The sequence below is a fragment of the Eucyclogobius newberryi genome, unplaced genomic scaffold, assembly GCF_026437365.1.
Source record: "Eucyclogobius newberryi isolate DKJ021-1_F unplaced genomic scaffold, fEucNew1.0.hap1 SCAF_9, whole genome shotgun sequence".
Lineage (NCBI taxonomy): Eukaryota > Metazoa > Chordata > Actinopteri > Gobiiformes > Gobiidae > Eucyclogobius > Eucyclogobius newberryi.
This window is the reverse complement of record NW_027316532.1, coordinates 20,900,474-20,928,387: the sequence shown is the minus strand read 5'-3', so window position 1 is coordinate 20,928,387 and position 27,914 is coordinate 20,900,474. Positions and strand designations below refer to the sequence as shown.

General features: G+C 41.3%; 1 protein-coding gene across 1 annotated transcript in view; it reads left to right on the top strand.

The window, feature by feature from the left end:
- Positions 1 to 325: 325 nt before the first annotated feature.
- Positions 326 to 27,914, top strand: part of LOC140353693 (anoctamin-8-like) — a 93,879-nt gene continuing 66,290 nt past the window's right edge. Inside the window, exon 1 of the mRNA XM_072438368.1 lies at positions 326 to 729. Within this exon, the coding sequence (XP_072294469.1) occupies positions 537 to 729 (193 nt within the window). The 5' untranslated portion in view covers positions 326 to 536. The remainder of the gene's footprint in view (positions 730 to 27,914) is intronic.

Here is a 27,914-nt window from a genome sequence, read left to right as displayed (position 1 = left end):
GCGTTATTGTGATTATTATTGCGTTATTGTGATTATTACTGCGTTATTGTGCAGGTGCATTGTAAATATATGCACTCTGAATGACTGAGTGGATTTCTCTGACTCATTCACATGTTGGTCGGTCACACTGGCATGTTGCACAAAGCGTGTGTTGTGACTGTGTTTATATCACTGAAGCTCATTATATATTCATGCCGCGGCCGCGTGCGCTCCGCGCGTCTGTGCCGCGTCTGCGCGTCTGGTCCCGCCCCGCTCTTTGTCCCTCCTCTCTCCGCCGCGCTCTCCATCTGCTCCAGCCGCGCCGCGCGCACTCAAACCGCGACCGACACCGGGATGAGCCACCGCCGCACCGACCGCCCTCACTCCGCTTCCCGCCGCGTCCGACTCCCGCGCGCCCTCCGCTCCGCCCGGCCGTCCGCTCATGCGCTCCCGTCCGTCTGAAATGCGCCACCGCTGCACCGTTTCCCGGAGAATACCCGTGCTGTCGTTATCGCTGCGCGTCGTCGTTGCGCCTCGCTGAGACCCCCAGCAGCAGCATGCCTGACGCGGGGACAGCAGCAGCGGGGGCCGGGAGTGCTGCTGCCTCCCCCGGCGGCGGCGGCGGCGGCGGCGAGGGCCCGGCGGCGGCGGAGAGCTCCCGGCACATGCACCGCGGACAGCAGCGGCAGCAGCACGGGGACGCGGAGAAGAGCGAGCCCGGGCAGACGCAGGGCTCGTCCGGCGTGTTAGGTGAGTCCGCGCCGCTTGTTTTCTGCTCCTCGTGACTGGATGGGACGGGACAGCGCAGGTGATGGAGACTGCATCATCATCACCATCATCCTCAGCATCAGCATCAGCATCACTCTGTCTCCTTTTGTCTCCACGAGGGCGCGCGGCATCTAAACAACCGACCGCGCGTAAAGTGTTTCTGTGCGCGTCAGCAGAGGTGTTCGTGATGATGTCAACTGTGTATTCTGGAGCGCGCCGTGTCTGGTTTGACCTTACGTGTAGGTAGAGGCGCGCGGCTGCTGCGGCGCGTGTCCTCAGACGGTGGCTCCTGAGGCTCCGGAGGCTCCTGAGGCTCCTGAGTCACTGCGGGCGCGGGATGGTGTTGAGCCGCGGCCGTGTGTTTTGTTCTTTTTCGTATAAATTAAAGACATATTTGCTGCGAGTGTGACATTTGAAAACGTTTGACTGGCGCTGGAGGAGAGCCGCGTCTCTGCAGGTGTTTGTAGGTCACAATAACATTCTGGCGGTGGATGGAGAACATGAAGTCACATGTTCTGTTTGTTCATCCCAAAATGTTCTATCATATTTCTCATGATGTGGCAGTGGTTGTGTTCGTGTTGTTTTTGTCTCTAATCTGGCCTCTTTTAGGTCAGGGAATTAATCTTAAAAGGAGTAATTTACTGTTATAATGAACCCTATAATGAGAAATTGGGTGTGAAATATGGACAACTTTATGACTTAAATAAAAAGAAGCAGGACAAGAGTTTCTTACCATTGACCTATGACCTTTAGGCTCATGAAACAGGGTACATGCACTATTGTCCTGGTTTAATTCTGAGTTTGATTGACATTCATATTCTACTAAGATATTATTGCTGCCGTCACGAGAAAAAGCTTTAGTTATGAGTAAAGTTCTAGTTCAGTGACTGTTATGATGGTGAATAAAGTGCATCTATAATGTTGGCTTCTATTGCTTTAAACTGTTTCTCTGTCAGCACCGACCTTCAGCTTTAACTAAAACTGCCTCTTCTGTTGTTTTTAACTTTGCACTTTAGTGATGCAGAAATTCTGTTACCGCCACACTAAAGAACTGAACTATAAGTGCAGCATTTATTGTTTTATATTGTATTATATTTCTCTGATGAGTTAAATCTGTGGTGTAACCTGTGTCTCACTGGTTTAAAAAAGAACATGTTCCCCAGAGCTTTAACCTGCAGAGACTGTTTGTCCTTCAGTTTGTGTTTCATGTTCCTCCAGAATCACAGTCTCGTGAGCTGCAGAGGCTGCACTAGCTCTGACTCATGTTTGTGAGGAGCTGGACTTTAGGCAGATCAGAGAGAGGACTAAACACAGGTTTAAACTCACTGGAAAACAATAATCAAACCCACAGTTTGACCGATCACCATTAGAAAAATCATAGCTGCAGCTGTAGTTCTGACCTTTGATAACATGGTCTGACACGCTTGTGACTTTTGCACTAGTTTAGATCAGGGCTGTTCAATTGGCGGCCCGCGGGCCGGATTTGGCCCACTAAGTAATTTGGTCCAACCCATCATGGCAAAATGGGCCATCGGCCGGACCATATTTCTGGTAAACTGAGTTTGTCCTTTGTGTACTGTGTTAGCGCAGTTATTCAGTACCACTGTGCTATACTTTAACATGAACTGGATCAAATGTTATTGTCATTTATATTTAAGACCTTTACTTTTGTATCAACCAAAATCACAACAGCCGTTGCCTCGAAGGGCGTCAAACAATGTTCATTGGGACTTGAACTGTCCCAGCATCTTCAGACAAATGCCCCGAGGTTCTTAGACCCTTCTCAGCCAGGAAAAACTTATAGTCATGGTTCACACTCTGAGATCTAAATATCTGGTTTAGATGTTCCTGGACATTGTCATTCAAATTCGGCTAAAGTCGAGCTGAAGTGGCTCTAATCCGCCACACGCTTGTACAGCTGTGATGCTAGCTTGCTCCGTTTACCTCTTTGAGAGCTAACTCTTCGGACGTTAGCGTTTTAGTGAGCTAACTCCTCGGACGTTAGCGTTTTAGTGAGCTAACTCTTTGGACGTTAGCGTTTTAGTGAGCTAACTCTTTGGACGTTAGCGTTTTAGTGAGCTAACTCTTCGGACGTTAGCGTTTTAGTGAGCTAACGTCCGCGTTTTAGTGAGCAAACTCTTCGGACGTTAGCGTTTTAGTGTGCTAACTCTTCGGACGTTAGCGTTTTAGTGAGCTAACTCTTCGGACGTTACCGTTTTAGTGAGCTAACTCTTCGGACGTTAGCGTTTTAGACTCGTCGGACGTTGTCGTTTTAGTGAGCTAACTCTTCGGACTTTAGCGTTTTAGTCAGCTAACTCTTCGGACGTTAGCGTTTTAGTGAGCTAACTCTTTGGACGTTAGCGTTTTAGTGAGCTAACTCTTCGGACGTTAGCGTTTTAGTGAGCTAACGTCCGCGTTTTAGTGAGCAAACTCTTCGGACGTTAGCGTTTTAGTGTGCTAACTCTTCGGACGTTAGCGTTTTAGTGAGCTAACTCTTCGGACGTTACCGTTTTAGTGAGCTAACTCTTCGGACGTTAGCGTTTTAGACTCGTCGGACGTTGTCGTTTTAGTGAGCTAACTCTTCGGACTTTAGCGTTTTAGTCAGCTAACTCTTCGGACGTTAGCGTTTTAGTGAGCTAACTCTTCGAACGTTACCGTTTTAGTGAGCTAACTCTTCGGACGTTAGCATTTTAGACTCGTCGGACATTAGCGTTTTAGTGAGCTAACTCTTCGGACGTTAGCGTTTTAATGAGCTAACTCTTCGAACGTTAGCGTTTTAGTGAGCTAACTCTTCGGACGTTAGCGTTTTAGTGAGTTAACTCTTCAGAGGTTAGCGTTTAAGTGAGCTAACTCTTCGGACGTTAGCGTTTTAGTGAGCTAACTCTTCGGACGTTAGCGTTTTAGTGAGCTAACTCTTCGGACGTTAGCGTTTTAGTGAGTTAACTCTTCAGAGGTTAGCGTTTTAGTGAGCTAACTCTTCGGACGTTAGCGTTTTAGTGAGCTAACTCTTCGGACGTTAGCGTTTTAGTGAGTTAACTCTTCAGAGGTTAGCGTTTTAGTGAGCTAACTCTTCGGACGTTAGCGTTTTAGTGAGCTAACTCTTCGGACGTTAGCATTCTAGGACAGCGTGCGATTAGGCAGAAGTGACAGAGGTTTGATTGGACGCTGTGGAAGAAGCTAGCGCTCTATATATGGAATGATAACCAGGGCTATTTTTGGCTCATTGCCGGGTCACGTAAATGCAATTGTCCTCTTTTTTGAAAACTGTTTAGCATTTTAATAGATGTTGGAAATTGTGAAACGGCACCGCAGACTTGTATCTTAAATGGACGTTCACAATGAAATAAGGTCTCGAGATGGAGTTTGAAACGCAGAGAAACTAAGCTCTAAGTCGCACACTCGAGGTCGGGTCGGAGTTTAAGTCCAAGTCCTCAGAAGTCACAAATCTCAAGTCCGATTTGAGTTTTAAATCCTGAAAATGTTGCCTCAGGTTCTCCATCTGCGCACAGTGGTCGTAGAATAAAACTTTATTGATAGTGAAGAAACGAAATGTCCTTAACAAACATAACGCAGAGTGAAGAAGAAGCTGTGAAAAATGTATCTCCATTTAATCGAATTGTGAGGATTTTGTTGCTTACGGAAACGGTTATGCTGGTGATGATGTCATAGTTGTTGTTTTGGAGATGTGCCAAATCTAATATCTTGTCTGTAAATTAAAAATGACCTCGAAAAGGGACAGAAACGCGAGTGTAATCTACCAAACAAGGGTATAAAGTGATGTTTCTGCACTTTTTTATTCATTTTGTTGTCCAGTCATGTTTTGTACAACATTTGATCCTCAACCAAGACATTTAGAGACACATTTTAGCTCCCCAAAAACAACGCTTTTCTACAGTAAATGTTCAATATCATTAAAAAAACATCAGCTCTAATAAAAGTCCCCAGCAGCACAAAGAAAACGTTCCCACGATAAATATTCTTCCTCAACAATAATTGTTCCAGGCGAGTTTCTTTGTAGAGCACTTTTCATGCACAAGGCAATTCAAAGTGCTTCACACAAGAGGAAAAATGCATTAAAATCACAAAGAAATGACAGAAATCACAAAACAGTTTAAGAAATATAAGAGAAGAAAATCTCTTACATGCACAGCTTAACAAAACAGTTTTCATCTTAGATTTGATCATTGTCACAGTAGAAGACATGTGTTTAGTACTGACTCTGGCACCAGCAGGAGGCCGGTCCATGTTTAGTCCTGACTCTGGCACCAGCAGGAGGCCGGTCCATGTTTAGTCTTGACTCTGGCACCAGCAGGAGGCCGGTCCATGTTTAGTCCTGACTCTGGCACCAGCAGGAGGCCGGTCCATGTTTAGTCCTGACTCTGGCACCAGCAGGAAGCCGGTCCATGTTTAGTCCTGACTCTGGCACCAGCAGGAGGCCGGTCCATGTTTAGTCCTGACTCTGACACCAGCAGGAGGCCGTTCCATGTTTAGTCCTGACTCTGGCATCAGCAGGAGGCCGGTCCATGTTTAGTCCTGACTCTGGCACCAGCAGGAGGCCGGTCCATGTTTAGTCCGGTCCATGTTTAGTCCTGACTCTGGCACCAGCAGGAGGCCGTTCCATGTTTAGTCCTGACTCTGACACCAGCAGGAGGCCGGTCCATGTTTAGTCCTGACTCTGACACCAGCAGGAGGCCGTTCCATGTTTAGTCCTGACTCTGGCATCAGCAGGAGGCCGGTCCATGTTTAGTCCTGACTCTGGCACCAGCAGGAGGCCGGTCCATGTTTAGTCCGGTCCACGTTTAGTCCTGACTCTGGCACCAGCGGGAGGCCGGTCCATGTTTAGTCCTGACTCTGGCACCAGCAGGAGGCCGGTCCATGTTTAGTCTTGACTCTGGCACCAGCAGGAGGCCGGTCCATGTTTAGTCCTGACTCTGGCACCAGCAGGAGGCCGGTCCATGTTTAGTCTTGACTCTGGCACCAGCAGGAGGCCGGTCCATGTTTAGTCCTGACTCTGGCACCAGCAGGAGGCCGGTCCATGTTTAGTCCTGACTCTGGCACCAGCAGGAGGCCGGTCCATGTTTAGTCCTGACTCTGGCACCAGCAGGAGGCCGTTCCATGTTTAGTCCTGACTCTGACACCAGCAGGAGGCCGTTCCATGTTTAGTCCTGACTCTGGCATCAGCAGGAGGCCGGTCCATGTTTAGTCCTGACTCTGGCACCAGCAGGAGGCCGGTCCATGTTTAGTCCTGACTCTGACACCAGCAGGAGGCCGGTCCATGTTTAGTCCTGACTCTGGCACCAGCAGGAGGCCGGTCCATGTTTAGTCCGGTCCATGTTTAGTCCTGACTCTGGCACCAGCGGGAGGCCGGTCCATGTTTAGTCCTGACTCTGGCACCAGCAGGAGGCCGGTCCATGTTTAGTCCTGACTCTGGCACCAGCAGGAGGCCAGTCCATGTTTGTTTTCTTTTGCCGTGCAGCTCTTTGAATGGTCGACGCAGCAAGATAATTCATTCCTATTTAAATCAAACCATGAGAGCCGTGAGTGTTGGGTGTTTGTGTGTGTTCAGTGTCGTGAGTGTCGGGTGTTTGTGTGTGTTCAGTGTCGTGAGTGTCGGGTGTTTGTGTGTGTTCAGTGTCGTGAGTGTCGGGTGTTTGTGTGTTCAGTGTCGTGAGTGTCGGGTGTTTGTGTGTGTTCAGTGTCGTGAGTGTCGGGTGTTTGTGTGTGTTCAGTGCCGTGAGTGTCGGGTGTTTGTGTGTGTTCAGTGTCGTGAGTGTCGGGTGTTTGTGTGTGTTCAGTGTCGTGAGTGTCGGGTGTTTGTGTGTGTTCAGTGTCGTGAGTGTCGGGTGTTTGTGTGTGTTCAGTGTCGTGAGTGTCGGGTGTTTGTGTGTGTTCAGTGTCGTGAGTGTCGGGTGTTTGTGTGTGTTCAGTGTCGTGAGTGTCGGGTGTTTGTGTGTGTTCAGTGCCGTGAGTGTCGGGTGTTTGTGTGTGTTCAGTGTCGTGAGTGTCGGGTGTTTGTGTGTGTTCAGTGTCGTGAGTGTCGGGTGTTTGTGTGTGTTCAGTGTCGTGAGTGTCGGGTGTTTGTGTGTGTTCAGTGTCGTGAGTGTCGGGTGTTTGTGTGTGTTCAGTGTCGTGAGTGTCGGGTGTTTGTGTGTGTTCAGTGTCGTGAGTGTCGGGTGTTTGTGTGTGTTCAGTGCTGGTTGTCAGGGCTCAGTTGGAGGAGGAAACCTGAGCTGAGGCCCGGGACAGCAGCCTGATGTCATCACAGAGTCAGCAGCAGCAGCAGCAGCAGCAGCAGCAGCAGCAGCAGCAGCAGCAGGAGGAGGAGGAGGTGGAGGAGGTGGAGGAGGGTGAAGTGTGACCCCGGGAGGTTTCCAAAACATGGTCCCGTCACGCTTCGTCACCTCGTCTTGTGCCTCTTGTAGAATTCTTTCTACGATGGTTCATGAATTCCTTCTTGTTCATTCATCTTTTATTCCTGACTCACAAAGTACAAGTACAAATATAAACGGTTTTAAAAAAGACTGGTGTCGTATTGCACTGAATCTTATTTTGTAACTGACTTGTTTTCCACACATGACGCAATGTTGACTTAGCATGTGCAACAGGGAATACATTTTGAACTTTCTAAATTTCAAGAAATTCTGGACCAAGTTTGCTGCTTTTTTGAGTTTGATATTGTTGGAGCTTGTTGAAGCTTGTTGGAGCTTGTTGGAGCTTGGTGGAGCATGTTGAAGCTTGTTGGAGCTTGTTGGAGCTTGTTGGAGCTTGGTGGAGCTTGTTGGAGCTTGTTGGAGCTTGGTGGAGCTTGGTGGAGCTTGGTGGAGCTTGGTGGAGCATGTTGAAGCTTGTTGGAGCTTGTTGGAGCTTGTTGGAGCTTGTTGGAGCTTGTTGGAGCTTGTTGGAGCTTGGTGGAGCATGTTGAAGCTTGTTGGAGCTTGTTGGTTCTGGTTGGAGCTTGTTGGAGCTTCTTGTTGGAGCTTGGTGGAGCTTGTTGGAGCTTGGTGGAGCTTGTTGGAGCTTGGTGGAGCTTGTTGGAGCTTGTTGGAGCTTGTTGGAGCTTGTTGGAGCTTGTTGGTTCTGGTTGGAGCTTGTTGGAGCTTGTTGGAGCTTGGTGGAGCATGTTGAAGCTTGTTGGAGCTTGTTAGAGCTTGTTGGTTCTGGTTGGAGCTTGTTGGAGCTTCTTGTTGGAGCTTGGTGGAGCTTGTTGGAGCTTGGTGGAGCTTGTTGGAGCTTGTTGGAGCTTGTTGGAGCTTGTTGGAGCTTGTTGGAGCTTGTTGGAGCTTGTTGGAGCTTGTTGGTTTTGGTTGGAGCTTGTTGGAGCTTCTTGTTGGAGCTTGGTGGAGCTTGTTGGAGCTTGTTGGAGCTTGTTGAAGCTTGTTGGAGCTTGTTGGTTCTGGTTGGAGCTTGTTGGAGCTTCTTGTTGGAGCTTGGTGGAGCTTGTTGGAGCTTGGTGGAGCTTGTTGGAGCTTGTTGGAGCTTGTTGGAGCTTGTTGGAGCTTGTTGGAGCTTGTTGGAGCTTGTTGGAGCTTGTTGGAGCTTGTTGGTTTTGGTTGGAGCTTGTTGGAGCTTCTTGTTGGTTTTGGTTGGAGCTTGTTGGAGCTTCTTGTTGGAGCTTGGTGGAGCTTGTTGGAGCTTGGTAGAGCTTGGTGGAGCTTTTTGGAGCATGTTGGCTCAGTGTTCGTCCAGTTGGGCTTTTACATAAAAATCAGCCACAAACAATGAAATACTGCCAATACTGAACGGTTCAAATATGGTTGCACATCTGACCTCCGATTAAAAAGATCCCAGTCCCTTCAGATCTCCAGAGTTCCATGTACTGAATAAGGAACTCAGACAAAGCAAGATGAGACCAGAACAGTTCTGTCCGTCAAACCAGGTTCAAATGGCGGTGATAATTGCCCAAAGCGATCGCCTTCCCCCGTTTCTCAAGTGAACCGTCTCGTTTTGTGTGGCCCGTTATTCCAGGGTGAAATTCAGTGGTTCCTGGCGTATAATCCGCTCCACACATTCCACTGTTCACTTTGCCACCGCTCCGGCTTCATCACCCGGTGCCATCTCGCTCTCGCTCTGCAGGATTTGGCTGTTGGATTTGCTTCGCGCCGCCCCGGGATCCTTCATCGTCTCCGCTCGCCTCCATTTCCGCTAATCCTCCGGCGGTTGAGCCCGAGCGGCGTGAGTCCGATCCCGCGGGCGTTCTCCCTTTTGTCGCCTCTGCACTCCAAAGACCCCCGGACTCCCAACGTTAATTACGCTCCCGTCAAATTATTAGAAGAGTAAAAGCGGCGGCGCCACTTAGCCTGCGTTCCCAGTGTTGATGGAGTTTTTCGGGAAATCAGGTCATGTCATTTACAACCGCCATAATCAGCGACGCGTTCTGTTGTTTCAGGATTAAGGATCATTTCGCGGGGTCGGAATGACTTTGAAGATGTGATAATTGCCAATTGTGGTTGGGATTTCAAACAGTTTTCACAACAAACGACCTCTAAAGACGCAGATAAAAAGAGTTCCGCGCGCTGGATGATACTAATGGTTTTACTCGTCAGGAAACGGCCCAAAATGTTGCGCTAATTAAGACGGCGTTGTTCCACTTGCTTCTGCTTTGACAGCGCTTTTTAAATTCAGCCTCTGATACTTTTACCGTACGGAAATCAGCCGGAGAATCTTAAAAATAGAGTTTGGTCAAAGAGTTTGCGTGTTTGTCCCTGTGTCTGGCCTCGTTTCCAACATTATTTCAACGAGTTTCACAATGATGAAGAATTAGGACGGCTGCCGTACAAAGAAACATTTATTATGTCTTTTTAATGCAGAAAAGTCCTCAGAATGTCATATATAACAGGAAGCTGAATACATGCATTAATATATATTGTATATTCTGGTGTAATTACGCAGTAGTATATTATTTATTTAAAAAAACACGTAGAAAAAACATGTAACTCTACATATTCGAGATGGTGTCCAATCTAGTTTAATGGTTGGATAGAAGTTTATTTTACTTTTCTTTATTTTTGATATATAGCATATTTTTAAGGCTGCACAATATGTCACAAACGTATCGATATCACAATATTGTATTTATTGCTGTTTTTTTTTATTTTTTTTTATCATCATTTTATTTGTTTTTAGTTCATTCTTAGCTGGAAAAGGTGCTTGTTCTCTGTCCTTCATTACACACTTGATAATGACCGTGACTTTGAGCCGTGTGCCATCATGCTCGCTCCACGTCTTGATTCACGTGTTAGCCGCATTAGCTTCGTCTCCGCGGCGACGGTGACATTGCCTCAGTCAGCGTTCGACCTCGTTTGACCTCCGCCAATGCTACGTCTCGCAGGCGAAGCTCAGAGTGTTCAGATAATTAACCTTTTGTTGTAATAAGACAGTTAATAGTGTGAGGTGTGAGCCTGGAGGGATCATTAAAGCTTTGTAGAATTAAAGCAATAACAGTATATAGTTGTAAAAGAAGTCAGTTATTGTTTATTGTGGGGCTGTAACTAATGCTTATTTTAGTAGTCGAGAAGTCAGCAATTATTTTTCAATTAGTCGGCGAGTCATACTATTATTTCTACTGTACAATGTGACTTTTAAATACATTTTTTAACAAATAAAGGTTGAAATGTGGTGACGTTAGGCTTCGAGATGAGTAATATTTACAAATAAAGCGAATTATCAATGAAATTCAGAACCAGTTTATTCTTTTTTGAGATTTTGATCTAATAATGTTACTGTTTTTGTTATAAAAAAGCTCTTTGCGTGTGTGTTTTAGAGTCCGGATCGAGATTACAATGACTAAATGCAAATATTTGACACAAACCACATTCACATGAACACAAGCTCAAAGGATTTAATAAAAAATACTTGTAAACGAGAAAATTAAAACACGCAGAATCCACTAAACCTATAATTTATCTTCAAACTCTTACAATTCCAGTAAAACAATTAGTTGATTACTAAAAATGTTGGTTGAATTAAACCTTATCGATCAAGTATGGACTAAATAAAAAAATGACAGCCCTAATCAGCAGCCCACACCTTTGTAAAATGTATTATTTGTAGAATAAAACACTCACGGAAGTTCTTTATATTGTGGACTGTTCAAATAACAAATGTATGCACCTCTAACAGCAATTTGTCCATTTAATTATCTGTATTCAAAAGAGTCAAAATAAGCCGTTAGCGTGTGACAGAACTGTTCACATTTGTCCTGATTATTCTTCATAATAAACTGTATATTCATGGCCCATATTTGTCCTTGAACTGTCTCTGAAGGTCACACACATTGCACTGCCTCGCTGCGTCACGTTTACAGCCGATCGATGGGCCGATCAATAGACACTCATCAGTTGATTATTAAGCGGAGGAGAATAGACGTCGTTGGTGGTAATTGTGTAAAACGAGTCCATAGTCAATGAAGAGTAATTTTCACAGGATCGTCGGCTCAAGAGTGTTTGTCTAACGAGATGTTTGAATCAATTTAACCCGGAGAGACGAGCAGCGAAATGAGTGAGATGTAATGTAGAGTTTACAGAAAAGATTCTTTGCTCAGACTCCAGTAGAGAGAGAAAAACAATACCAAGACTAATAAATATTAATACTGGCATCAGAACTAGATAAGTATTGATACTGACAAGGTTGGAGTATAGGACCACATACACACTCTTATTCTGTGCTGAAAATTACATTGAATATTTAATTTATTTAATTTATTTAATTTTATTTAATTTTATTTCATTTCATTTTATTTCATTTTATTATTTTTTATTTTTTATATTTTCATTATTTTATTTTTATCATAATTATATTATTATTATAATTATTTTATTTTTATTTTCTTATTTATTTTTAATATTTTTTTTCTATGCAACACAAATAAAAACAACAATCGATAAAACAAGACACAGAGAGCATTCAGAGTATCTGTTAACTAGAGGTAAACGGACCGGTTGACCTTATGTGTTGGGAAACACATAAGACAACCAATACAATACAAACACAATAACACAACCCCTTGGGTTCAGGGGTAAATGCTCCGTCTATTGCACCATTGTGAGGCTCATCTCGGTCCACCACTTGTCCCATCGAGGGCTTTACGTTTTCTAGACTTTTCCTCAATATGTTTCCACCGTTAAACCTTCTGCAGAGTCAACATCTGCTGTTGTGCCGCGCTCGCCCCAGATTCAGACTTTTATTATCACATGATCAGTAAAGCCTCGTCGCCGCGAGCCAACTGCGCTTTCTAAATATCCGTGGAGCCGTTGGACGTTTACGCTTTTCCAATTTTAGCCATGAAGATTATCGCTGCGGAGGCGAGAAGAAACGTCACGATTTTACGATTATTATTGACGCCAAGAACAAACAACAGTCAGTGGGGGAAAGTAGCAAAGTACAAAAGTAAAGGTACTATGCGTTTGTATGAATTTGAGGTGTCGGAGCTTTACTTTTACTTCACTATATTTGAACTGGACTGAAAAGTAGAAAGTCCAGAGGGTTTGAAGAGTTATTTTTCACTTGTTAATAATGACTTCCTGCTTGAAAGTTCAGAGTTCAAGTCCGAGTTTTGAGCAGGCAAAAACATTTCCATAAAATTTACATTTAAAAACTACCGTATTTCCCAGACTATAGGTTGCACTTTTTTTCATAGTTTTGGCTGGGGTGCGACTTATACTTATATTTATACTTATATACTTATACTTCGGAGCGACTTTTATGTGATATTATTTGTTATTTTCACATTTGCAACTGCATTTCATACTCCAGTGCTACTTATATATGTTTTTTTCTTCTCTTTTATGCATTTTTTGGCTGGTGCATCTTATACTCCGGTGCGATTTATAGTCTGGAAACTACGGTAATTTGACTGTTTTTTGTTTTTATCAAGCAGAAGCACAATTCTACGCCACATTTAATGCCAAAAAAGTCCTCAAAATCTGTGTAGAATACTTTCACTTTTACTCTTAATGTACTTCTGTATGTGCCACTTAGAGTTTTTACATTAGTATTGTTTTGCTTCTGTATCTGTATTTTTATGTAACTAATAAAATACATAATATAAATAGTACTTTTCCACCACTGAGAACCGTAAAATACATCATCTACTTTCATTGACGTTGTCTAATAGATTAAAATGTCTCTAATGTGACCAGTTTATCGATCAAACTTACAAAAAAAAAACATTCTAAATGGAAAAAGTGAAGTTATTATAACATAACCATCAGATAAACGCACTTTACAATTAGACTTACTTTTTTCAGTATCCAAATGGCTAATTTTCTTTTAAAATACAATATTTTCCAGACTACAAGTCGCACTGGATTATAAGTCGCACCAGCCAAAGAAATGCATAATAGAGAAGAAAAAAACATATACAAGTCGGACTGGAGTATGAAATGCAGTTGCAAGTGTGAAAATAACAAATAATATCACATATAAGTCGCTCCGGAGTATAAGTATATAAGTATAAATATAAGTATAAGTCGAACCCCGGCCAAAACTATGAAAAAGGGTGTGACTTATAGTCCCGAAAATACGGAGGTCACAATGATGTACTTCCTTGTATGTTCTTACAGGCATTTACCGTGACCAGAATCACCTCGACATGTCACTACGACCTTATATACGTCTTTATACGAGCGTAGAGAAGTATGTGTGTTCATCTGTTCTTCTTCTCTGTCACAAGTCCTGGATTTCGCAGGTTTTTTTCCCGTTGCTAAGCGAAGCTGGGAGAGGACAATGGTGAAGAATGCCGTTTTTAGCTTTGGTCACGGGGAATTGCTCCACATTAGCGGCTGCATGTGTGGCCTCCAGAGACACAAACCCAAACCGAGCGTGATGCAAGTGCAATCCGCGGAGCCAAGTGCGTTTGCAGCGTCTCTGTTGATTTTGTTTAATTATTTGCCTTTAGCGGTTGTGGAGTGTTCCTCTTTCCAAGCCTCAAAGGTGCATTATAAATTACTTTTCTGTCCTGCTTATCTCCACAGAAGATGCAAGATTTACGAGTTAAGGTTCTGCTCCCATTCAATCCTATAGCGAAAATCTATTTTGTTAAGCTACAGAGACGTGCTATAGTTGTTGTAAAGTTTATTTTTTCCCACAAAGCTTTTATTGCCACGGTACAACCCAAAAGAGAAAAGACAGGGCAATAAATAAATAAATAAATTAGCACAAAAAAACATTAAGGTTATTATTTTCGTACCTTCATTCATCAAAACCCAATAAATTGACGATATAAGGAGCATAAACAACAATATAAGACATTCATTGATGCATTTTCTCCCACTTTTCTTCTTCAAAATGAGCCCATTCTCATCTATTTCTGACCTGTGTTGTGGCTAGGGCCCAAAAAGCTAACTCTGATGCTAACTCTGACGCTAACTCTGAAGCTAACTCTGAAGCTAACTCTGAAACTAATTCTGAAGCTAACTCTGAAACTAACTCTGAAACTAATTCTGAAGCTAACTCTGAAGCTAACTCTGAAGCTAACTCTGAAGCTAACACAAGCTAACTCTGAAACCAACTCTGACGCTAACTCTGAAGCTAACTCTGAAGCAAACTCTGATGCTAAACTCTAAAGCTAACTCTAAAGCTAACTCTGATGCTAAACTCTGAAGCTAACTATAAAGCTAACTCTGAAGCAAACTCTGATGCTAAACTCTAAAGCTAACTCTAAAGCTAACTCTGATGCTAAACTCTGAAGCTAACTATAAAGCTAACTCTGAAGCAAACTCTGAAGCTAACTCACTCGTTAGCATTAGCACTGTTTTTCTGCTGAATAACATCCAAAGTGTCCTGGGTTGACATAAAACATCACTAGAATCATGTGCTCCCTCTAAACTGAGCACAACGGGGGAGCTAATTAATATGCTAATGAGCTCATTTACATATGAGTTGAGAGAGATAAGATGGAAAGTCCTATTTAATCATTTTTAGGCAGAATTAGTTGAAGCAGTATGTTTTTGCAAGAGCTATTTGAAATCAACCATTATTTTTATATCAAATACATCAATATTTTACAATACGTACATTGCTTCATTGCACATCACTCAAAACTAGAATTCTTAACCTTTCACGTGTATTTTGGACAAACCATACTCCTTTGATACTCATTTATAAAGAATAAGAAAAAATTGCAAGGGGTTAAAAATTCTAGAGCTGACATTTTTTGAAACCCTATAGTTATGTTACGTGAACTTTGAAGAGAATCCACTAATTAAAAGAAAAAAACCCAGATTCAGCCAGCACTTTACATTCACAAAAACGTATTGAATTGAATTTACCGTCATCATTTTTCACATTTATTATTTTTTTTTAGCTCTGCCCATCACCATCGTCTTATCAACTGTTATAACTTGACATCTTTAGCTGACCGATCCAGTGTTTTAGCTCGTTTTAGCTCGTTTTCAGCGTCCTGCGCCCGCTTTGTTCCGGGTTAATCTCATTCGGGGCTGTGTTCGAGAGGAGAGCGTCGTAGCATGTTTATCTACGCTCGTTATAGACTTCCACTTCTTTTTCCTCCTCCGTCTGAATCGTTTGGAGCTGTGAATTATCCACCGCGCTGAAGAGAAGGAAACAGTTTTTTTTTTTTTTTCTTTTACACCGACATTAGCCGGGCCCTGGGGCGGCGGATGACTGATTGGAAACTTCTCTGTGGGCGCCGCCTTTGAAATCTCACTCTAATAAACGCATTACTGAGACTAAGCAGCGCTCGTTAAGAGGGAGAGAAGTGCCGTGCGTGAATATAGCGTTATATAGCATCAAAGAGTCAAATTGTGCAAGCTAAAAAGAGTAAAACTATCTCTTATTGGTCCGCCTTCATCCTGCTTTTAGTGGTAGTACGTCAACAAACAAAACAGAATTTAAATTGGGCAGACGGAACTTTCTTTGTGTTTTATTCTTGATCTGTGCCTCGGAGATGGTCCTAGTTAGTGTGCGTCCTTGAGACAGGTGGGTGTTTTGCTGTGCTTTATTGTGGGGTTAGAGATGAAAATCAGAATGTTTGGTGTTACAGATGTTTGACCTGCATATTACCTGTACTAGCTTCCAGCTAAGAGCTAAGTGCTAACGCTAATGCTAAGATAACCTCTGTCATTCCGTGTTCTCTATTATCTTGCTGATATTATTTGGGTCTCTGTATTCTTACGTCAGTCTTATACGCATGTCCGTTAGTTGTGTATATGTTTCCTTGGGTGCCATTATGGTAGTTTGATTATTATTTGTAAATAGATTAGTAGTAGAGGCTTTGAGGCCTACCCTTTTTCATGAGGCTGCAGAGGGTTTGTTTATGTCCTGTTGGAAACTATATATGTATGTATGTATATGATTGTTTATATATTGTCAATTAAGTAATCACCGCTTATTAGTATTATTATTAGTATCAGAGCACTGCTTGTATTATTGCTTCTAGATTACTTTACATGGAAATTGTCAAAAAATGGTGGCTGTTAATGTCTCTGAAACACCATTTTCCTTCTTTTTCCTATTCTTATTTTTTCAAATACTGTATTTTCCACACTATAAGGCGCATTTAAAAGCTTTTAATTTTTAAAAAAAATGACAAACGATACATTTTTCCAACAGAATTCATTGCAAACATGACATTTTGTGCTTTTCCATTGGGATATGGTTTTATATGTTTCTGCCTCATAGTCCGGTGCGCCTTATATACGAAAAATGATTAAAACATAGACCATTCATTAATAGTGCGCTTTATAATCCAGTGCGCCTTATATATGGATTAATTCTGGTTGTGCTCACTGACCTCAAAGCGATTTTGTGTGATTTTGTACATGTTTTATTTCACTTAATGCGCCTTATAGTCCGGTGTGCCTTATATATGAAAAATGATCAAAAATAGACCATTCATTGACAGTGCGCTTTATAATCCAGTGCGCCTTATAGTGCAAAAAAATATGGCAATCATTGCTATAATACAGTAATTCTGAAAAAAACAAAAATATTTCAGTGACGCGTCCTTTTTCATTTATTTTGTTATTTTTTTCTGTTGCTCCTGTTCCTGAAGGAGGCGCCGGGTGCATTTATCACCTGTCACTCGCCCGCGGCCACATCTGTCACCATATTATTTTTATAGGTCCTTGTTGAGTCCCCGTAGCGTCCGCACCATTAACCTCGGAAACCGGCGCAACTGAAGGACGAGGGCCGCGCCGCGTTCGGGGGCGTCGGCTCAAATGTCAGCGGAGCCGTAAAAGCTTTCCGATATGATAATATGGAAATGGGGAAAAGCCGTGATTGCAGCAGTTAATGTGTTTAGAATGTCACATGGGAAAACGAGGCGCAAAAGCGACGCAAGTGCGATTCAAGACAACAACGAATGTATAAGTCTAGTTTGTGAAAATGGAAAGGTACTAAAGATAAACTACTCATTTACTGACAAAAATCACATATATAAAGGCAAATCTGGACCTTTCTTGAATAGTTTTAGAATCGTCTTGAACCATTTCAGAACTAGTATATGTACATGATAAAGAAACTGATATTTTGTGTTGAATATGACATACTTGTGTGTGTACATTATCATTGTGGTATCAAAGTTGGAATTGGGCTGCAACAATTAATCGACTAATCATAGACGACTTAAAAAATGATTGTAGTCGTATTTTGATACTTGTAATTATGTTTAGCAGCCCTGGTATTGAACATTTTAATTCATATCAATATTGTGGGGGAATTTAGCAGTAATTTTAGGTTTGAGCCTCGTTCAATTGGATAAAGCTTTTATTAAAATACTCATACTAAATAAAAGAACAAATGCAATGATAAGACTTTTTTAGAATACATTTGAATACATCTATTTGAAAATGCTTTGATTAAACAGATTTTTATAAGATGATTTGAAAAACAAATAAACACTTTTATGAAAATAGTTTTTAAACTATTTAATTAATTAATTAATTAATTGTCAAAAGCTTTTATTAAAACCGTTTAAAACGAAATGTATTAAATTAACTTTTAACACTATGTAATATTGTATTGCCTTGATTTTATTGGCCACGTTAAGTGTTGTAAAGGGCTCTATAAATAAAGGTTGATTAATTGATTGATTGATTGATTGATAAATGGAGATGAAAAAATGTTTATTTTTTTTTCAAATACAAATACAAAATAAAAGCATTTGTGAAGTTAAATAGTAAATAATCTTTAAAGAAAGCTTTAGTCCAGGGCATCCTGCAGTTACTTGTACGTTTCACTGTTCGTAGGAGTCTTTTGTTCCCGTGTACTTCACTATTTCACATATTTCCGGTCTGAGAAGCTGAAAGTTGCACAAACATATGGCCAACGATGCAAATCCTTTTCACAGATGGAAGAATAGAATAATCTGCAGCCTGGGCTTCTCCTGCGCAGGCCGTATGTTTCTATGATGTGTTTTAGTCCTGTTCCAGCCTCGGTTTTTCACATTTTATAACTAATGGAAACGATATGAGACCTTTATTAAATCTATATGAAACAGAGCAGAAGGAGAGTCGCTGCTTGGTTTACAGTCATAATCCTGGGTGACATTTTGACGTTTTCAACATAAGATACACTTAAACAAAGGCGCAGAGTTGTCCATTTCAGTGTTGGGAAATGTCACAATTATTTTTTTTGCGATTTTACGATTATTCATGATTATTTCCACCATGACAAAACCACCTTCCTCTCTGATGTGACCGACTTTATGAAATCGGTGATAATGTAAAGCATGTGTCATAAAGGCCACACGTTTTAGTGTTATTATTGTGGGAAAAACATCACAATTTAAACGATTTTTCACAACAATTTTTCACAACGACCACGACCAAACCACAGCCACATTTTCAATTTTCTAATCACGTTACTTTTCCTTGAGTTTGTCAACAGCTTTACCAAATCAAACCTTCTGAATGACTAAATAAACTGTGCATTTCGACATATTTTATGGCTTAACGGTTGAATTGCAAAGACTTTTCACGATGATTATTTTTCTTGGCCGCTTTATCGTATTGTGACCTGAATAATGACAATTGTTTTTTAACCAAATAGTCTTGCCATCCAGAGGTTTTATTGTACGATATTAAAGTCTAAGATAAGATAAAATAAAATATGCCTTTGTTTGTCCACACAATGGGGAAATTTCAGTGTTGCAACGCAAGTAGATACAGAAAAAAAGAACAGATAACTTATAGGAAGTTCTTAATAGAAAAACTCCTATGGACAGAACCTCTCTAGGACGCTTTTCGCTTTGCTGCAGAGCGTAAACACGACTGTAGCTCGTGCGTTTCGATCATTTCCATTTTGCAGCCGATTGGTTTTCGCTGAGGCGTAACATTCGGTCGTGTGAAGGTCCTTCACGTTTTGTTTCAGCAAAAGTCCCTCAGCTCTCGCAAAGGATTCTTCTTCTCATTCTTCTTCTTCTCATTCTTCTTCTCATTCTTCTTTCTCTCATTCTCTTCTTCTTTGGAAAAGCGCTCAGAAGATTCAAGACGAGTGTGGAATGAGTTTTAAGCAAATTTAATTGTTTCGCTTTTTATTGAATTTCCTTTGAAAGTGTGAAATGTTAGCGTTTTCTTTTACTTCTCAGCGAGTTATTTAGTGAGAACACGACGACATTTGTAGCGTGTTTTGTCGCGGGAAAGTGTTTGGAGGTTTCTAGATTCGCCGTGTTTTCACTGTGTTTTAGTGACACGTGGAGTTGTCCAGGAAGTCTTAATCTTTGGAATCCAATTGAAAAGAATAACTAGATTTATGTTATGGCAATATTGAATAATTTACACAATATGGATTTTGACGCCATTTCCTTCCTCATATTGATTGAGCTTGATTTTCAATTTATTTTTGTTTATATGTTTTTAAAGACAAATAAAAATGCATTTCAGGGGCACTTTAATGATCATAAACAAGAGACATTTAATTGCCTTTTAACAATGAAAAAAGGCCAGTAAAGTCTTTTTCTAAAGTGCAGTACAGACAAGTGCAATAAAATACATTAGTGACACATAAAACAAAATAAAAAAATGATTTATAAAACCCAATCACTGACAATAACTAAATTTCAACTAAAATAAAATGAATTGCTCGACCCTTCTTCTGTTTATTTAATGCATTCTCAGTTAGAAGTGGACAGAACAATCTTTATCTTACTTTGGGATTTGATTCATTAAACAGATTCCAACATCAGGGCATCTGGTTTAACTTTACCCAGCTGCACACGTCTGAAACACAAATGACAGTGACATAATGACTCACAATTACGTGAAAAGCGGTGGAAAATATGAAAGAAAATACTGCGGTTGCTCTGGTTTGTCCTTAATGTACAAAGCCATCGTTACTCTTCATTACATCACATCAGCCACTGCGTTTTTGAATTGTGCCAGCGTGGATGCAACAATGAGCGATGGACCTTATTTACTGCCTCGCCGGCGTCTCCCGACACTCAATCTTTCCCTTTATCTTGTTTGACAATAGAATACTCGCTTGTTTGTAGCTGAAGAAATCCTCACGTTCACAGTTTTTTCACAGTTCCGATCCAAAACGTGTCGAGAAAGCGATCTAAAACCTAATATCGACGCATTAATCCACCCCTGAGTCGTGAAAGAACGCATTATGGTTACGTTTTCCCAGCGCGACAACATTATTAGCGTTTTAATATCCGCAAACATGAGAACTCCAGGTGAATTCACGTGTCGAATGAGGCGTCGTCGTCGGGAAACGGCTGCGAACGACCTTCCCGTCCATCGCCCCCAAAGGAAGCCCTTGAATCCGATGTACCGGGCGAAGTCTGCGGTGTCGTAGAGCGGGACGGGAGGAAGCGATCGGATCTGCTGCTGCTGCTGCTGCTGCTGCTGCTGCTGCTGCTTTAGTGCACTCCGGTAATCGCTCCGCGCATCGATCGGACTCGCCGCTTCCTCTCACCGATTAAGATGGCACAGAATGACAAGTTGCAGACGCCAAGGGGTTTTTTTTGAGACAGGGAGTGTATTGTGACGAAGCCGAGTGTACGCACGTCCGGCGCCGATTCCTAGGTCAAGATAATGGGGAGAATGCTGTACTGTGGAACATTTAAGGCAATGCAGTGTCATCGCGGAGGTGGATTTCACTGTATGCAAGCATTTAGCCTTCTTTTGCTAATTTACACCGCTTGGCCAGGTAAATAAAAGGTCACACGCTCTAATACTTCTGGTTTTTGCTCTGATTCACACATCACGCATTCGCTGAAGTGTAGTTTTAATACAATACTGCAATATGGAAGTATTTATTTCTCTCCAGTTTGTTGTTATTCCTCACATAGATCTTGTATTTAAGATGGACAGAGGGACCATCTCCTTCTCCAGCTCGTCTCAAACACTCTCACCGGGGTTCAGAGCTGTTGTAGAGTAGTTCCTGCTTCTCCTTTAAATGTTTTCTCTGCTCGATGCCAGCAATTTGACCCTTCTCAAACACACACTGACATCCATGACCACGGGATTTGTCTTTCCACATGGTTGTTTCAGAAAAGAGAAGACATTTACTGCGTCAGTTGGGTTTGAATACTGTGTAGCAGCTGAAACGTGCAGTAGTTTTTTAGTAGGGGGCTTGTACCTGCTGTATATGTTGAATTTAACCAAATTTTCAATATTTTTTTAGTATTTTCTGACACAATAATCTGTTATTGATATTTGATGTAAATACTTAAATTTTCTAGTCAGATTCTGCCAAATTAAAAGTTAACACAGACTAAACCAAGACTAAATCAAAGCTTATTTGAGGTATTTGTAAGTTATATAATGCATTTTTAATTCAAATACACACATTAATTAGTTAAGAAGTACATTTCTGTCAGACGGAGAACCAGGGTGTTATTGTGGCATATTTAATTTGTTGCGATATCGTTTATTGCGTTAATATTACGATATTTGCGATATACTGTGGTGCACGAGCATTTTTCTTAATTTGCCATGTATAAAATCCCAGAGAGCTAAGCCCGTCCTGATGACAATTTTGAATTTTAATATATTACTACAGAAAATACCAAAATTAATATTGAAACTACCACAATAACACAATAATTAAAGATAATTAAAGTGAACCTTTTTTTTGTAAAAAAGCATAAACTACAACAAATTAGCAGAATTAAATGTAAAATGAGTCACAGTAGTAACTTTACAGCTCAATCTGATCGCAAAACATTTAAAACAATAAAGATGTCCCTCTTGCCCCCCCTGCATTTAATAAACATTTACTCCGAGTTGTTTAGCTGCAGAATACACCTGAAAACACACATTATCTTATTAGTCATATTTCTAGCATTTGCAGTGGTTTCCTTGATCGCTTCGGTAGAAAAGACTAAATTGTTGCGTTCCCGGCGAGCGGCGTTTTCCTCTAAACATTTGTGGGCGTGACAAAGTGCGGTCCAAACCACAGTAACACGGCCGCAGACTCGAGTGGCTTCTGTTAAAGCCGTTTAATAATGAATGAGGCCGTTTACAAAGGGAGCGGTCATTGAGAGACTGTAAAGCGCAACGGCTCCAAAGCGCTCAATTGTTCTTGTTTTGTAGCTTTTACCCGTGTTTTATTGTCGCTCTCTCACCGGAAACACGCCCGGAGTTGTGTTTCACATCGTTAGCGCTCGTTTTGTTAAACCCGCTTACGAGCTCGTCATCTCCGAGTGCTCACGAATCACTCAGTTTGACGTTTCCTCAGATCGTCGCGTCGCAAGTGCTGATAATCGCATTTTAGTGTCGTGAAGAAACGTGACAATTTATGACGATTCACGATTGTTGGCACTGTGTCGAACAAACAAACAAACAAACAGTGATATTCTTTATTTTACGCTCTTTCTGTTTCTCGTGCGCTTTGGGACTTCAAACTTTCTGAATCCAAATGTTATTATATAATCGCAGAAACATACTTTGCTGTGTAAAGATTGAGCTGAAATTGCTCTTTGTTTTGCTGCTTACGGTTCTTACAATTGTATTTTTTTTAGCTCTTGTGATTATATCGTGACCAGGTTTACCAAATAATCTTGACATCCGTCGTCACAAGTAAAAATCCAGACTTCTCTTGCACAATTTGAATGTCACAAACCGTCACGTTGCCTCAGGGCTTCATTTATTTCACTTTTTTTTCCATTGTGCATTCCCACGACTGACAGCAGAGGGCGCTCCAACAGCAAAATATCTCACTCGAAACGAAAGCGCAGTGTCTCAAGCGTGTTTAGACATTATTTTAAGGTTAGAAAATGTGAAAAAGTCATTAGAATGTGACCAAAAGCGCACAAGAACGCGTAACATGTCCGCTTTAAAGCTGCTTGTTTTTAAAGGACACAAACTGTAACACACTTATCAGAGGTTTTGTTTGTCATGTTTGTGATCAATAACGCTTCATAATTCGATGCAGACACTGTGCAGCGGTCTCATTTTGTCACATAAACTGCAGCATTTACTCTTTATCGATGATCGCTCCGGACAGTTTCAAGTTAAAAGTCATGAACAAATCTTTTTCTTTTTAAATTCCCATCCTCCGCTACTTTCACCGCTCAACGAGAAGCACTGTTTGTCCCACAAAGCAGGCCTTTCATGCCTCTGCGGTCACAATAACAATAACTCGCTTATTCATAATCTGAGACAATGGTCAGTGCAGCCTGAACTGGTTTGGAGGCTGCAGTTGGAGCGACAGTGTTTCCTGGTGTTATTTCAGTTCAGATCTATTACGACTGTGTGAGAGATCATTTTACATTTATAATCAACAAATTGTGTGCTTCAGCTCTAGCAGTTTTTGATTTATTTTATGTAATGTTACAGAAACTTTCAATGGCAAATTTGGCTTTGAAATCTGGGGAATTTTCACTCCTGCCCTGCTGAAATTGCCTGTAGATTCTCCATATTAATATAAATCCTTCTTCATAAATATGTGTTTTATGTTGCTGGTGTTCCTACAATGGTAAACTATCGAAAAAGATTATGAACTGACATATTCTTTATTTAGAAAATGTCCCTCAACATTTAACTGTGTCTCATTTTTGTCATTGGAGCCAGTGTTTTGTTCTAATTAACTGCATATGGTTAAATGGAAACTGAAAGTCGTTTCTCTTGTTTGCAGTTAACAGAGGGAGATAAAGGACACTTCAACTCACTACACTACAATGTATTTCCTCACTTCACAGACTCAGAACATCCTATTTAAGGAGCGCAAGTCTGTATCAGTGATAAAAGTGAGCTGCACTATTTTCCAGACTATATGGCATAATAGAGAAGAAAAAACATGTATAAGTCGCTCTGGAGTACAAGTCGCATTTTTTGGGGAAATCTATTTGATGAAATCCAAGACCAAGAACAGACATTTCATCTTGAAATGCAGTTTAAAATAATAACAGATGAGAAAGCATGGTGAATAGGTGTACGTATGCTAACGCTAACACCTTCAGCTACATGACGCACAGACAGAACTGTGGTAAGTGTCTGGTATGTTAATGTAACATATTAACAGTTATTCAGATAACTATAGCATAAAGAACATGCTAACAAGTTTACCAAAGCATCAGTATTACCCCAAATCACTAAATCCACTGAATTCTTCTTCCTCTGTGTCACTTCTAAACAACTCCACAAACTCCAGAGGTAGAGGAAGTGCAGATTCTTCTTCTGCGTCGCTTAGAGCCTAGAGCGCCCTCTTGTGGTTGCCAGTGTGAAAATAATGAATCATATCACATATAAGTCGCTCTGGAGTATAAGTCGCACCCCGGCCAAAACTATGAAAAAATATGCAACTTATAGTCTGGAAAATACTTGATTTCTACTTGATTTCCTTGCTTTAGATGTCAGGCACAAACTAAATATTAAGCAGAGTTGTTGCGTTGTTATTAGACTTTTGCCGCTCTTCAATAGTTTAATTGTGTTTCGAGCTCTTACATTACTCTCCATTGACACTCATTACATTTTCACAGCTAAAAGTCAAACACTGTCGTCTCGTCTGCATAACCTCTGCAGAGACTTGTGGACCATATTTTTCCATCGTTAATATATCATCTGAGTATCCGTGGCGTCTCGTTTTACAGCTCTGGGCTCGTTCGTGTCGTCGCTTCCTCCGTCGCAGTAATCTGACTCCGGCCCTCCCCCCGCGGCGTGGAGGGTCTCCGTCGGCCCCCCTGGCGTCCGCGTCACGTAAACCGTGTATTGTCGCGGACCAAGGACGATCTTGGCTCGTCCTCCCGTCGCCCCGGTAACGAAGGCCGCTGCGGGACGTGCCCCAGCGCTGGCGTCCGTCTTCCCATTCATCATCGTAAACAATCGCTCTTATTGTGTTGTTCCGTGTGTTTTTATGACAGACAGATTCAAGGAAGGTCATGTTTCTCGGCTTCTTCCTTCCTCCTGTCACTCGGCCAATCGCAGCCTGCACTCTATGAACTGTATTTTTACATTTGTCAAACCGTATTAGAGCAATCTAGCCGTCAGACGTATCGCACAGATCGTGAATGAGCTGCAAAATCAACCACAAAATGCAAGAATATCTTTTTCAAACCTTTAGCTTTAAAGACTACACTGCAATTTATTTTATTCAAGCTCTTTTTGCAGTCTTTATTACAGAAAAAATACTCAATATTAGCTCCAAAATCAAATCAATTACAGTATTAAAATTTAACTTATTTTTGTTATTTAATTCCACCAGAAAATCTCCTAAACATCAATTACAAATATTAGCTTTTTATTATTTAATTTTTTTTTAATGTATCTAATATTTACCCTAATTGGCCCTGCGACAAGTTGGCCACTGTCCAGGGTGTACCCCCCCTAAGGCCCGAAGTCACTGGGATAGGCTCCAGTCACCCGCGACCCCGAAAGGGACCAAGCGGTAGAAAATGGATGGATGGATGGATTTACCCTAATTTATTTGTGTTATTTAATTCCACCCAAAAATCTCCAAAACATAAATTACAATATAATATACTTTTTTTGGTATATCCCAAACTTATTTTTTTCTAAATTAATTTCACCTTAAATCTCTTGTACGCGGCGGCATCACGCTTTGCGAACGTCTGGCTCCATTCAGCTTCGTTTGCAGCCTCCGTTTGTGATGCAGACGGTGCTAATTAGTGAAATTGGCGGTGTTTGAGTTGATTAGGCCGCCTCCCACTCGCTGATGTCACTCTTAAAAAAGGGGGCGTTTGTTTCGGTCGCGCTGCCTGTGTTTCCTGCTCCTTTCATCGCTTCGTCTTGAGAAAAGGACGTGTACAATGAAAGAACACGCCGAGACAATAGCGCTCTCTACAAACTGTATGTTTATAGTGAAACAACGGCTCAAATGCAACTGCTGTTTAATGTGCGTTAAATGTTTTATGTTGTTATAGAAACGGTTGTAATCGTTTCACATTTCGAAGTCTGTGAACCCAAGTGTCATTCCTAGATTTGTCTTTCTAACTATTGAATAAAAAGTGAGGTGGAGGAGTTTACACAGTCAGGCAACAAAAGGGTTTTGCAGCCCAGATACCGTATTTTCCAGAGTATAAGTCGCACCAGCCGAAAAGTGCATAATAGAGAAGAAAAAAACATATATAAGTCGCACTGGAGTGTGAAATGCAGTTGCAAGTGTGAAAATAACAAATAATATCACATATAAGTCGCTCCGGAGTATAAGTATATAAGTATAAATATAATTATAAGTCGCACACCGACCAAAACTATGAAAAAAGGTGTGACTTACAGTCTAGAAAATACGGTACATTTTGTCATTTTGGACATTTTCGAAAGCGAAAAGCCATATCATCATACATTTTTTGTGGATTTTGAAATTGTAATATTGGTATCGGCAAATATCGGTTCTCTGTAATAACAGCAAGACAAATATCGGACCTTCCCTAACGCACGATTCGCATTTGTCATTCAAATATGATTATTATATTCAAAAGAAGACTAAAGATTTTAATCACATTTTTAGCTTTTTATTTGTCAATGTTTTACTCCAGCTATGTTCTTTCTATTTAGCTACTGTGTAAAATAGAAGAAAAACAAACTGACTATATGCGACTGCTCGACAAAAACCCATAAACTTCATTGAATATTCAAAAAGACAAAGATCCAAAACTGTGAAAACCATTATTTTTTCTCTCCTCGACTTAATCCCGCCGTCGCCGATTCCCGCTAACCGAGCGTTAATGAGACAGTGTTCCGATAGCTGCCAAGACAATTCACATTCTAACTTTGCCAAAATGTTCTCAGAGTTTAATAAGGCAGTTTTTCTCCAGCCCAAACTTCGGCGTCGATATTCTCCCGAGTCGCTGCTTCTGCTCGAGAACGTGATTGGCTCCAAGAACGTGATTGGCTCCAAAAATCACCCCTTTAAATCCACCTCGCACTTAAAAAAAGCCTGCATTAAACTCATCTACAGTGTCTACATGGAGACGTTACAGGTCAGAGCTGCGGAGAGGCGACCCCACTCACGGCAAGCACGTTTTTCATGCAATAAAAACACACGGATGAACGAAAGGCAGAGGTGGTTTAAAGGGGACGTGTCATGCTTATTTTTCTTTCTTTTTTTATTGTCAGTTATTGTTGTATCGAATAAGTAGATCATTATTTTACATTTTGTTCAGTGTGAAGCGAAATATCGACCTAAAACGGCTTAATAACAGAAGCGGATACATCTACTTCCTGTTCAAAACTGCAGATCTGCTAAGCCCCGCCCCTTCACAGCGACTTCACCGTAAGGGACATGTTTTTGAAAAGTGTCTACGTGACGTTTAAGGACTCTACACGTGTCGCTCAGAGTCTTTGTTTGTCAAATAATCACAACTACGTGCATGGGGGTGTGGGCGGGGTCAGGGGGTAGGTGAAAACGAGACTTTTCAGAGCACTCGAGCATCAGTTGCAGGACAAAACAGGAATAACGTCAAACACGCGTGAATCGAAATACAACTTTGATTAAACAGATCATGACGAAACACAAGGTTAAAAGCTTATTAAAGTGGATTCAGCATGATACGTCCCCTTTAATGCCACACTGCAGAACATTTACCCACAAGTATCAGTCAAAACTCAACTATCGATAAAAATAAACCACATAAACAGGATCGAATTGGACTTTTATTGTTAGTTACACAGCAATTACAATGTGAGTCTTGTTTCATGTACAATTATTTTTGAAATTTGTCTTAAAATGTATAAAAAAAAACAATCAGATGAAGGCGTGGTCCAGACGGTCGTATTTAGAGCCATTTTACTATGTGATGTCTA